The 13,276-nt window shown below is 49.4% G+C and overlaps 1 protein-coding gene across 1 annotated transcript in view; it reads left to right on the top strand.

Annotated features, from left to right (window-relative positions):
* The window catches only part of SPATA1 (spermatogenesis associated 1), a 451,261-nt gene that overhangs the window by 252,077 nt on the left and 185,908 nt on the right, over positions 1-13,276 (top strand). The window contains exon 8 of the mRNA XM_078645859.1: positions 8,628-8,691. Within this exon, the coding sequence (XP_078501985.1) occupies positions 8,628-8,691 (64 nt within the window). The remainder of the gene's footprint in view (positions 1-8,627; positions 8,692-13,276) is intronic.

The following is a 13,276-nucleotide window of genomic DNA, read 5'->3' as shown; positions in this document are numbered from 1 at the left end:
CCCTTCTAAACTTCAAACTGTGCATATTTTCATTTCTGAGTGGATGAACCAAAACTATCTCAAGCTCAACCCGGACAAAACGGAGCTAGTCCTGACTGGTGGCGCCATTAGTCATTGGACGCCTGCCCTTTGGCCTTCCATCTTCGGCCCTCCTCCGGTCCCCTCGGCAACGGTAAAAACTCTTGGCATTAAAATCAGTCGGGACCTCTCCATGCGTCCTCAGGTTAGCTCTGTTGTGTCGTCCTGTTTTCAGTCCCTCAGGATCATTCGCAAGGTTTCCCGCTTTTTTCTTTTGATGCCCTCAAAATAATTGTCCTTGCCATGATCGTCTCCCGGTTAGACTACGGGAACTGCCTGTACGCGGGCATCCCTGCCTATGAGCTTCGGCGCCTTCAGACCGTCCAAAATCAGGCAGCCCGGCTTGTCCACCGACTCCCTAAATATCATCACACTACCCCCCTCCTCAAGTCCCTCCATTGGCTTCCCATCTCGCAGAGAACCCTCTTCAAGATGGGATGCCTAGTCTTTATGGCTCGCGCCCGCACTGCCCCCACCTTCATCAACTCCCTGATCACTCATTATCTTCCTAGCCGCACCCTCCGATCTTCTAGTCAGGCACTCCTTAATGTTCCTCGTTTTTCGCAAATCCAGAACTGGTGGCACCAGATTTTCTGTTCTTGCTCCCCGTTTCTGGAACAGTCTTCCGCTCACCATCCGGGTTATCACTGTTTACTCCCATTTCCGTAAGGTGCTCAAAACATACCTGTTCGCCCAAGCCTTTACCACTCTGTAATTCCCTGGCTGCCTCTTCCATCTGATACTTTCTATCTATTAGCACCAGGAAGCCGCTTGGTCGCAGTGCGCTTTATAAATATTTTCAAACTCAAACTCAAACAGGGAAGGGGGGAACCCCAAAAGGCCCAATAAAATACCACAGGGAAGGAGGACACCAACCAATCAGGAAGGCCACCAAACCCAGGACAGCACAGGCAGAGGGGGCCAACCCAAAAGAACACTGCCCAGAGAAGCCCCCAGAAACCAGTCCAAAGCCGACCCAGCAAGGAGAGGCCAACAAGACCGGAAAACCAACATCCAAAGAAACCCCACCAAGACGGGAACAGAGCCACCGGCCCCAACCGCCGGAAATCCCAACCCAAAAAGGGAGGGAACACAAGGCAGGAGGGGGGCCCAGAACAACCGGGGAAACCCTGCAGCCACCAAACCAGGCAGAGAGGGCAGCACAAAGAAGGCACCCACACAGCACAGGACCACCTGAGAACCCCACCGCAGGCTAGGCAAGCAGCAAGGGCAGGAGCCGCAGAGAAGAAAAGACCCAGGGAGCACAGCACGCAGACCACAACCAAAAGGCCCAAACCCAGCCACCGGAGAAGAGCCAAGGCAAACAGCCAAAGCGTGGCAACAAACTCCAAAAGAACCAGGCAGCCCGGACCAGAGCCAAGCCACCCGACCATGCAGGAGGAACCGCAGGCTCAACAAACCCCAGAAGGAGCCCACGCAGCACCCAGACCAACCCAAAGTGGAGGAGGGACCGGGAACCACCAGCACAACACCGCCGCACCACACAGCAGGCAAAAGCGGAAGCAGGAGGAAGCAGAACAGGCCGAGGGCCAAGCAGCCCCACAACCGCAGACAACCCGCAGCCAAGAGGGAGGAACCACAGAGGCAAGAACACCCCAGAACCGCACCCCAACCAGAGAAGGAGGGGAAGGGGGGGCACCCAAACAGACCCCCACCGGGATCGAGGGAGCAAGAAGCCCGCACACCCAGAGCCAAAGGACCCCCCACAGGCACACAACCCAGGGGAAGAAGCCCCGGAAGAGAACCGCCAGAAGGAGAACCCAGAAGGAACCAACCGGAAGCAGCCACAACAGCGGAGCACCCCGCCAGGACACCAAGAAAGCCCAGGCAAGGGACCAGAGCCCAAAAGGAGCCCAACACACAGGAGCGGAAGCCCCAGTGGACACCCAGCCAAGCACCCCCACGGGAACCAGAAGAGACCAGAACAACCCAGGGAGCAAACACACTGGAGCGCAGAAGGACCCAGAAGCCAACAGCACCCAGCAGCCCCAGGCAGGCACCAAACCGGCCCGACCAAGCACAACCACGGATGAGACCGCGGAGCATGGGAGTAGAACAAAAAACTCCAGAACAGGCTGCAAGACAGGACAAGCCAGCACAGCAGGAAGGAAGCCGCGACAAAACAGCAGCAGCAGCAACCAGGGACCAAAGCCCAACCACCACCGGAAGCAAACACGGGGTGGTGGGTGGGGTGGGGCGGAGCCAGGATAAAGAAGAGCAGGCGCCCAACCAAAGCAATCCAAAACCCCCAACGAGGCCAAAGCCAGGAACAAACCAGGCAGGCCAACTCCACGGCACACCCCAAAGGGGAGGCCAGGAAACAGCAGAAACCAGCCAAAGGCAAGCCCAAAGCACCAGGAAGTCCCAGACAGACCCCCAACCAGGACCAAGGCAGCACAAGCCACCCAAGAGGAACCTGGCGCAGCCCAAGGGACGGGAGGGCCAGGAATCCAAGCCCCAAACGCTGACCAAGCACACAGAGACCATGAAGCGGAGCAGAGGCCACAACACCCCACCCGCAGAGGAGGCAAAGCCATCGAAGAAAAACAACGGCAGGCCAAGCGGAACCAGGGGAGCCAACAGGCCAGCGGTCCCAGAAACAGGAACACCGATCCACCCCAGGCGGGGCCAGGGAGACAGAAGCCGAGGGGAACAGAACGAACCCCCAACAGGCCGCTGCAGAAGAAGTGAGGAGCAACTCCGGCACAAAGAAGCAGAGGGCAAGGCGCAAGCAAGCAGGCAGGGAGACACCAACCACACAGTGAATCCCCGGAGCAAGGAAAGGCATAGCCACTGAAAAAAGGAACGAGCCACCACAGAGGCGACAGGGACCCATGCCAACCAGCGGCAGGCCACAACAGAAGAGCGAAAGCTAACAGCAGCAATCAACTCGAGAGGAACCCCCACAACAGAGCCCAAAAGAACCCATAGGCACGAGAGGCCAAAGGCAGGGGCACCCTCCGAAGAAGCGCACCAAAGGTAGAAGACCCTCGGCAAGCCCCAACCCGGAACACAGACCAGAGCCGGGGCCAGCAAGCGACAAGGCAGCAGGGCAGGAACAGAAACCCGAACCACGCAGCCCAGAAAGAGGAGTACAGGAACCACAGTGCCCAGCACCCTGCAGACACCCCCGCACCACAGGAGGGGGGGGGACGCGGACAGAGAGCCCCAGCGAACACCAGCATGTCCGAGCGACCCCAGGCCCAGAGAAGCACCCGCCACCAAGGCCACACAGGAAGCAAGCAGAGCGGAGCACCCAGAGGCAGCCGCAGGCCACCCCAGAGGAAGAAGGGACTAAGCACAGCGCGAATGCCGGCACCCCAAGCAAGAGGCCCCTGCACAAACCACGGCACCCCCAGGAGGCACCCGAAGCAGGAACAAGGCATGCACAGAAGGACCGACCGCCCATACACCAGGACAGACACCAGCAGGCCAACAGAGAGCCCCAGAGGAAAAAAGGGGACCGAAAACAACCAGAGCGGGGGCCAACAACACAACAAGGCCCCCACCGCAGCATGGTGGAAAGTAAAGATGACATGCATACACAAAGCATGTGAGCACCGAAGGAAATATGGCACTGAGTAGGCACAAACACCACAGACCCCCAGAACAGGAAAGAAACATGGCAACCCAGCGCCCAAGAGCACAGCAGGGCGCCAGAAACCCTGCAAGAAGCAAGGGACCAGCAAAGGAGCCATGAGAACCGGCCAGAAACAGAGGATGAAAGCACACAGCAACATCCGAACCGGAGCACCACGATACAGGAACGGACGATCCAGCCGCCACGCCACACCCACGTCTCCATGGAAGGAACGACAGCCAGCAGATGACCGGAACCAAAGACGGCAGCACCAGCCCTAACAGCACAACCAAACACAGCGCAGATGAAGGACAGGACCGTGAACCAGCGGGGGAAAGCCCCCACGCCCTCCCAGCAAAGGGAAGCCACAGGGACCACCGACACCCGACAGGGGCGGCGCCAAAGGCAGAGGAACACATGCCACACAAGAAAAATAACATCCACGAAGGACATAACGCCAAGCACAACCTGGCCGTGCAGCACGCCCCCGGATTGCAACGACGCCCTGTCCTGCTGCAAGAAGCCCTCAAGGTAAAGAGACCAGCCGCCAATCCCAACCATGTGGCAGGAGAGGGGACGGAAGGCAGAGGAAGAGCGCAGGAGGCGCAGGCATGAGACCCTGGGTGCAGCAAAAGGAGTCTCTTGATGCGTGTCCCGGCGTCTTCCAGAAGGCTAGCCTGCCAACTCAGCCCTCCAGGGCTGGAAGACGAAAAACAAACGTCCCAAAAGCAGTACCAAAACCTGGAAAAGGAACGAAAGCAAGGCAGGCAGCAGGAAAAACACAGGCAGGGTGAGCACAAAACCACCGCTATGCGGTACTCACCCGGGGCGGGGGCCGGAACACCCCCAGGAACAAGGCCCCCACACCAAACTCCGGCACCAGAAATTCAAGAAGAAAGAAAGCGCAGCGCGTCCTCCACTCGGCCAGGCCACAGGAGGACGCTCACAGCGACCCGGAAGGAACCCTCGGGAGGCGGCGCACCAGCTGCAAAGGGCCGGCCAACAGGATTTCCAGCCAGGAATAGGTCTGACACCCAGCAAGCCCGGCAGGCCAGGTGGCATACCAACAAACCCCCCCCCCTGCCCACGAAGCCAGGCAGCCAGGCGGGGGGGAGATGAGAAGAAGAGCACGCCACCCCAGCTCATCAGGAGCCAGAGCAGCACCAGCATGCAGAACAAACTGTCGACAGACAGAAAAAAAGAACAGGAGGGCTGCTGGGTAAGTACTGCTTATGTACTCCCGGGGGAGGGGCAGTATTAGCGTCCCAGCATTCCTCTTGTTTTTTTCTGTCGGAGATGGTTATCTCCACTTGTAAGTATGAAGGTGTCGAGGACGGAGGGACCTGGGGGTAATGTTTGGAAGTGCTTGACAGAGGTTTTGGGTGGGTTGCGTCTGGTATCTGATGTCTGTTTCTGTTAGTTACGGCGTGGCCTTCTAAAAAAATAGATTTTTGGAGGATTGGAGGAGCTTTAAAGTAAATTGGAAGGGATGGAGCCAATGTCCTCATTTTATAAACCAAACATGCGTAACTAACAAGTGTTAATTAAAAGTTGAGCAAAACGTGCATAATAAACTAAAACTTTTGAAGTAGCAAATCACATTTAGGTATTGTATGCGCACCAAATGAAATAACATAATGTAGTGACTTAAGTTAGCCTAGCTAATGATGCCATATTAAATATTGACTTTACGCGTTTTGGACAAGAGGCCTGTTTTTGCATTAAACTGTTGTTTTGCACAAGATGTTTTTCCCTCTCTACTCCAGATGCTGTCATTTCCCAAAAGCTTTCTATTATCTACTGAATAGACATTTGTTATTAATTAGACAACCGATCGTGAAGTTCTCACCGGGAGTAGAAGGGAGATGGCAGGAAACGTGACTCTGGCCAGTACTGTCTGAACCACAGGATGTGATCAATGTAACAATTCAAGGACATTCTTCTGTACTTCATTGTAAAGATGTGAGAAACTAGAGAATATATCTGCTCCCAGAATTTGCTGGAAAACGATTGGTTGATGTGGACAGTGAATGCAAGTTTTGTTGCCTACAAAGTTTTGGTAGAATTATATTAGTGTGCTTCCCTTATATTAGTCAGGAAGACCCTTTAGAGACTTTTGTCAGAGAGCTTCCCTTTTTCACTCAGAGACTAGGGGGTCAATTAGGATGGCGGCCGGACAAAGTCCGTCCGCCATCCTGTCGGAGGACGGGACCGTCCGCCACAGGGGCGGATGTCCCGTGCCTCGAATTAGGATGCACCCGCCACAGTGGCGGATGCATCCTGCATTTTTTACATTGCGGCCGCAATGCAAAAAATGCATGTCGTGCGTTTCAAAGCACAACATGACAGGCACCGAGCGGTGCCTGCCACGTTGTATTCTGAAACGCAGGGGGGTACCATAGGTACCCCCCATGTGCACCCCCCCTTCACCCTGGGGGTCCGCAACGGTCCCCCAAAGCAAGGACCGTATGCCTTTTCGTGGTGGCATTGCCGCCACGGAAAGGCATTCCCCTCAACCCATCCTAATATGGCTGGCGGTGTTTGATAGACACTGCCACCATATTAGACTTTTTCCGCCGCGGTCGCCTTGCGACCGTGGCGGAAAAGCGGCGGACGGTCTTCCCGTCCGCCACGGTCCCCCCGCCATTATAATATGGCGGGGGGAAATAGGTGACGGACGGGCAAGGATGGCGGACGAATCGCCACCGCCTGCATGGCGGTGGCGATCCGTCCGCCATCATAATTGACCCCTACGTACGGAGAGCTTACTGTAGGAATTAGAAAACAGACCTTAAGGATGTCTGCTGATGTTTAAGCTGAGAATTCTTTTCAGCTTTGCAAATTTCCCCCCTGCTTGAGTGCTAAGGCTTCATGGCTATGCATTTTTTAATTCTCTCATCAGGAACTTCATTATCAGTTTCTAAAACTGACAGCTTACCTTGCTTATTGAAAAAATTGTCTTTTATGCCAGAAAAACCTTTTAATTTAGATTAGGGATTTCCTTAATTGAACACACTTGCTGTATCTTCTCTATTTTATTTGTAATTCTTACTAATGTGGTATTTTATATTTATTTTGAAATATCGACTAATGGATTATTTGAGTCTGTAATAATGATGACTAAAATTGTTATTTGCTAAATAAATAAAATAGTTTTAATTAATTTGGTAATAAAACCCCTTTAAATCACACCAGCTCTCTTTATTGATTCTTTGGAAACCCCAGTTGGACTTCACTGTTAATGGTGTGATGTAAATGATCGCTCCTTATCATCTCTCCTTGTTGACTATCAAGGATCCATACGACCACTGGTGGATGTTATTTAATGATTAAACTCGAAGATTGAGGAACAAAAATCCCTGCTCCGGTACAAGTAAGAAAAATATATCACCTGTAACAGGAATGCTCTTTATTTTCAATTTAAGGAGCTTCTTAGCTTGTTGGATTCCAGGGGTCTGTTAATGAGATCACGTGTGCTCAATTTACTAGTCTATAAGTATCTGAGCTGATGTAGTCTGCTTGTGGTGAGACCCAAAGAATGTTAGAAAGACGTTATTCTGGGAACAGCAAACACCATGGCTATCACTGTTGCCGATAGGGGGTACTTTAGAGTATACACCTCCAATTGTACCATCAAAGATCTTGTTTAGTGATGGAGCATGAATGTGCACTTCTGGTTCTTATATATGTTTGACGTGTGGTCCTGCATCTGTGCGGTAGAGCCTGCTATTAGCCTTGGGCTACAGCATCAATACTCTAGTTGACCCAACAATCCATTTCCTTCTCTTACAAATACTCGCTTTTTCATACATTTTAGAAGTTACCATCCGCCTGGTTATCTGTTTTATATTGGACGCCATCCACCTGCCTTTGATTAACTGTGTAGCTGGTAGGTGAATAATGTAATCTTGTTCTCTTAGACACGTGCATATATGTACCCCCCCCCCCCCACATCACCTAGCACTAAAATTAGCCTAAAGCTTCATGTCATACCAAATTGAACATAATGACAATTTGTTAAATGGATGTGGATGTTACAGTGTGGTCTTGAAAATAAGTTCATGTGATAATGAAATTCTGATTTGTTAAATTTCAGTCACAGAGGAAGTTGCCTTTGCCTTGTGGGCCAAGGAACAGATTTAACAATCTTTCACCCAATTTAAGACAGCAAGACAACTTGCTGTGCTGTGTGAAATGGAGAGGGCAGGAATGCACCATATTTACCAATATATGGTGCATTCCTGCTCTCTGTCGGTGCTGGTGCACAGTTTGCTACCTAGCCCCAATGCAGAAATCCTTGCATCATGGTGCAAGGGTGCCTGCATCGCAGACAGGATTGTTTTGTGCAGGAAAGGATACCTTCCTGCACAAAAACTATGAGGTGAGGCTTTTTCCTCTTTCTAAGTGTGCTGCAGAATGCATCACAGCTAGAAAGGGGAAACAACAAGGAGAAATAAAGATATCCTTGTTACATCTCCCCTTGGAAGGCATAGCATTTTGACGCATTCCCAGGTTTACCAGTCGTGCTAAATCTGGGAATGTGCCACAACCCATGGGTGGATGTGTGGGAACACCCAAACTCCACCCATGGAATGCCTTCCTTGGGCAGAATAAAGCAATGCAGGGACTTGCGCTCCATTGCGTCATTCTAAATTTACCAAGCAACACAGGGCCAAGCAAGGTGGCCTTGCGTTACTTGATAACTCTGACTTTAGTATTGCGTTGGCCTTGCATCACCATGCTGGATGCAAGGGCAATGCAATACTATGATAAATCTTGCTTCAAGTATCTTTCAGCTTGTCTTGTTAAATCCCATTTCCCTTAAAGACTGTCTCTTTGGTGGCACTGGAGAGACTGCATCAAAAACAATGTCTATACACAACACTAATAATCCTTTCAAAAATTCAATTTTGTTTTTAACAACAAACTGTCTTATTTTTCTCATTAGTCAGGAGAAGGAAGGACGAACACAGCCTGTAACAAGTGATCACTCTAAAATACACGATGATCAGGTATGGTGCCAAAGGATACCAAGTGCTTAAAAGAATGACCTGGTACAATTTGATATCTCTTATGAAGTATAATTAATACATCAGAACACATAACTATGGTGTATTTTAAGTTATTCCATCTTCCAGATTGTAAGGACAACTTTTATCATTTATTCTGAAACTTTACATTTATGTGTATTACCGAAAATGTTATTATTTTTCTTCTGAAAGGCCTTTCCTATTATAGGATCAACAAATTGCTTTCTAAAGTTTCCCATAAATTCTTTTTAGGTCTCGCCTGGCGTTAGCCGCGTGCATGTGCTGCTCTTGCCATTCAAGGGCTTCCTGGAATCAATACGGTTCCAGAAGTCATGGTCCTTTTACATCATGTATTATTCAAAACACAGTGTAATGATTGCATCAGAGGCATTTTAATCCCTCCTGGTTGCCACCCTGTCCACTTTTGGCCCCGCCCACCGAGATTGGATCTTCTACTTGCGGCGGGAGGCAGTGTCTCTTAATTAGCTGCTAGGCACTTTTTTTTGCTATTGCCGCGTTTATCTGCAACAATGGCTGACGTGCCTTTCATTTCTCTCGCGCTGCTTGTTTATTGGTTTTATCGGATTGTAATTCCTATTGAAATCAGAGGCATGCAGCAATGGTATTTTGAGGACGAACGTGACATTCTTGTTGTTATCGTGCATATTTTAAAACATCGCAATCGTGTCTAGTGTGAAATATATTTGTAAGAACAAATTGATCATCTTTGCTTATGTTTTTTTTTTTTACTCTACGGCTGTTTAATATTATTAAGACGTTAACCTTCCTCGCACCATTTAGCCGTATTGTTTACATTCACTTGTTCCTCCTTGAGGCAACACCCAGCAAGTGCTCTCTGCCCCTTCTGCAAGGCTGGTTGTGCCTTGTGTTCGCAGGTCTCCCATCGGGGTCCAGCTCTTTTAGGCAGGCAGTTGTGGGCTTCTCTGTGCAAGTGTGATTAGTGCTCATACACTTGCTGTATTTTGTTTGTTAACTAACAGTGGACACAGCTGATCCTACAGTTTGGTAGAGCTTTTGTCGTTTTCTATTTGACATACTGTGTTGCAGTTCCACAGCGCTTGATTCTTTTCGTGCGGGCTGATTAAAATATGCTTTTATTGCACCCACCTTGCCAAAAATATGTTAAGGACTGCTGCCCAGGAATGCTTAGCCATCTTTAAAAAAGTGGTTCCCCACCTCGATCTTTAAAGGGCTACATGGCCAGAAAGGCATTGTTAAAAAAAAACGGTTCCGCCCCTACAGACCCTTCCTATTCTACTCACAAATGCCCTTTGTGTGTTTTTATTGTAGATTCCCGTGGGATTTCTGTAGTGTTCCTTTGGAAAGGGGGTGGTGGCAGGGTTTATTCTATCCTTAGGTGAATGTCTTTATGAAAAGGGAGCTGTGGTGCTCAGCTCGATGGAATGTGGGGGTGCCCAAAGTACTTCCCTTCGTGGCTGCTATTAGGGTTGCAGCAAATTCTTTGTGGGATTGGTGAATCTTGGAAGAGTGGGTGAAAAGTTAGATGTGGGGTGCTAATATTGGGGGTGCTGTTGAGAGGCTGTTTCAGGGTGGGGAGGCATCTGTTTAAGGGGCAGCACAAAATGTTGGAATCATTGTGGGTAGCTGATTTTAGGGTCATTCGCCAGTGGAAGAGCAGACGGCTGTCGTTCTGTGGTGCCGTGTCAGTTAGCGGTCATCCCCAGCCATGTGGGGTTGTAGTAACAGCTCTTGTACTATGCTAACAAGTTCGATGTCATGGTACCAGTGCATTGGCAGCACTCAGTGGGTCCCACCAGTGATAAAGACCAGATCAACAGCAACGAACCCTCCACCCCATGCTTGATTTCTGGGCTGACAACCCACTACCCCGCCTGCTCTAAGTACTGGGCAGTAACAATCCTGTAATCCCTGTGATGTTTCGTGTCATGCCACTCCTCCGATTCCCAGTGCTTCGAAGTTGCACCCCTAAAGCGCAGAAGTGTACCAACCACAACTACGCCAATGCCCGAAGTGAAAAGGTAACAGCCCCTGACTGTGAAGTGCGGGGCTGGCTGTAATAACACTCCACCCTTGGGTACGAAACGCTCTGATCCCCACCCCCAACGTCCAGCGAAACGGTTCTACCCGGCACTCCTTCCATCTTGAAAGGCTGACACGAGTACCTTTCCCCCACCGTCAAGCATTGAAAATGCAATAGATCTTGCCTTTGATTACGCTAAAGCCATTTGCTTTGCTAATGGTATTGTGTAGCAGAGCAAATCGCTTTAACTTAATGAAAGACGAGACCTATTGCATTTTTAACGCTTGTAATCCATGCTGCTGTCTAGTGTGGTATGTATGGCTGTTGAACTGGATTAAAAGTCAGAATTTGACTCTTTATGGAGTTTGCATGCATGCTATAATTACAATAATTTCACACGGGGAAGCCTGATGAGTCCTCTTCACAAGAACACATTCTAGCCATGGAGATCTGCTCTGCATGGGGAAATTTACCTACATGAAGTCCTTTAGTACTCTTGTCGCCAGATGCTCCAGCCTATCAAAGCCATGCCGCAGTTGCCTAATTAGCAGGGTTGGTGCTCATTGAAGTTTCAGAGCTAATGCCTTCTGAAAACTTATAGACAATCCAAGGTTCTAGGGCGAAATTCTTTAATGGAATATTAAGCTTAAAAGGATATCAGTGATGCATTTAAACCTTTCTCAGTATTTTGGAATGCTGAATTGCCAAATCACTTCTTCTGACATTTGCAGCCCTATCTTCTGTACATCCAACCAACCAATGGAACACCAACTATGACTTAGTAGACTTCAGCACCATTAAATAGTAGCATAGTTGTCAGGTTTTAAGGTTCCTTATGAGTACAATTTCAAGTTGTCAGTGTGCTTATGAAAAATAATTTACTACCTTGAGAGTGACGTTGTGAATGACACGTTATCTCCGGTAAAAAATGTGCAGGCGAGAGCAAGTGTACCATCTGCTTCATACAGCCCTCTGCGGCGGCACCTACTGCTCACTGAGCAGTGCAAATAGGAACAATAAAATAATAATACCATGATGCTATTATCATTTTATTTGTCTGTACTGAGCCAGTTTTGGGGCGGGGCAGGGCTGGGCTGTCTCTACAGCCAGCAGAGGGAAGAGTGTTTGGTGCATGTAAGTGCACATGACAGTTTGGCCGGACATCTTGGGCTGGCCAAACAGTCATGCGCACTTAGCATGTTCTCCACCTGGCTGTATTGCACAGGCTGGGTGGAGAATATTGACAGGCTCTCAGTCCCTGTCTGAGCACCAAACCAAGCCACTTAGACCAATTACGATTCTGCTGTCATGCTGGTGACAGCAGAATAGTGATTGGCTTGGGGAGTCTGGGAGCCTGCTAGTGTAGTCTGGGAGCCTGTGTGCTTCCAGGAGTCCAAGAAGAAGGAGGAGAGGCAGCAGCCTTACAGAAGTAAGTGTTTTAAGGATTAATAATAATGGTAAGATAACTCTGGAGGATAAAGTGTTTGCTGGAGAGGTCTGCGTTTGCCTAGTCCTAATTTTGAATCAAAGTAGCGTAGAGGGTTATGTCTCCTGCAAAGCACATTATGTAAGACAGATCCCCATAGCTCCCAGCCAGCATACTCCAAAAGAAAAGAGGCCTAATGGCCCCCTACCTTTGGCTTTCGTTATGGGCGGAGCTGGAATCTGATAAGCCCCTACCCCACCTGCACGTATCTAATCTGAACAAAAGCCGAAAATCTGCAGGCATGGCTGAAAGTGTCAAGGTGTCAGAAAATTACACTGGTCCGAGTTCAGCATATTTCTGTGAATTCTGTGAGAAGTAGGAAAGGAACGTGCCACTCTTCTGAAAGTGGCCAGCTTTGCAGCAGGGTAGACAGCGTCTACCCGCGTATATGCTCGACTCAAGCCCAGGGAACTCACTTATTCTGAAAGATACATAGAGAAGAAATATCTTAATCTAGTTAAACATTGGAGAGCAGGAAACCCATGACAGGCGTCAGACAGCATGGAATATTTGGACCCATTAGAGCCCACAAGATAGCCCAACATGCAACAGAAGGAGCAGGTATCCTCCTAGACACCCATTGGGCTACTTTAGCCATCATGATGCTAAGTGGACTTATATCATATGTGACATTCTCAGCCAGTTTTTAGCTAATTACACAAGGTTCTCTACAGATAGAAGACATGGGATAGGCAGTCAGTCACTGTCAGAGTATGTCCAAAATAAACATAAAGAGAGCCAGCGTGCACACACAGGCCCCTTCATATGGCCTGACTCAAATACTCTGCAGTATGGGGCAATGCTGTGTCTACTGCACAGAGACAGAGAAGGATAAAGAGAGAGAAACTGTGAGAGAGCGAGAGAGAGAGGGAGAGAGAGAGAGAGAGAGAGATAGAGAGAGAGATATGGAAAAGCAGAGATGGAGGGAGGACAGGAAGAGAAAGTATGCAAATGACAGAGAAAGAGAACAATAGAGGGAGAGAAAGAGTAATAGCTAGCAGGGCTTTTCCATCTATGGATGCAGGATTTGGAACAACATCCCTGTATCTATGAGGACT

The sequence above is a fragment of the Lissotriton helveticus genome, chromosome 1_1 (assembly GCF_964261635.1).
Source record: "Lissotriton helveticus chromosome 1_1, aLisHel1.1, whole genome shotgun sequence".
In the NCBI taxonomy this organism is placed as follows: domain Eukaryota; kingdom Metazoa; phylum Chordata; class Amphibia; order Caudata; family Salamandridae; genus Lissotriton; species Lissotriton helveticus.
This window is presented reverse-complemented; position numbering and strand designations above follow the sequence as displayed.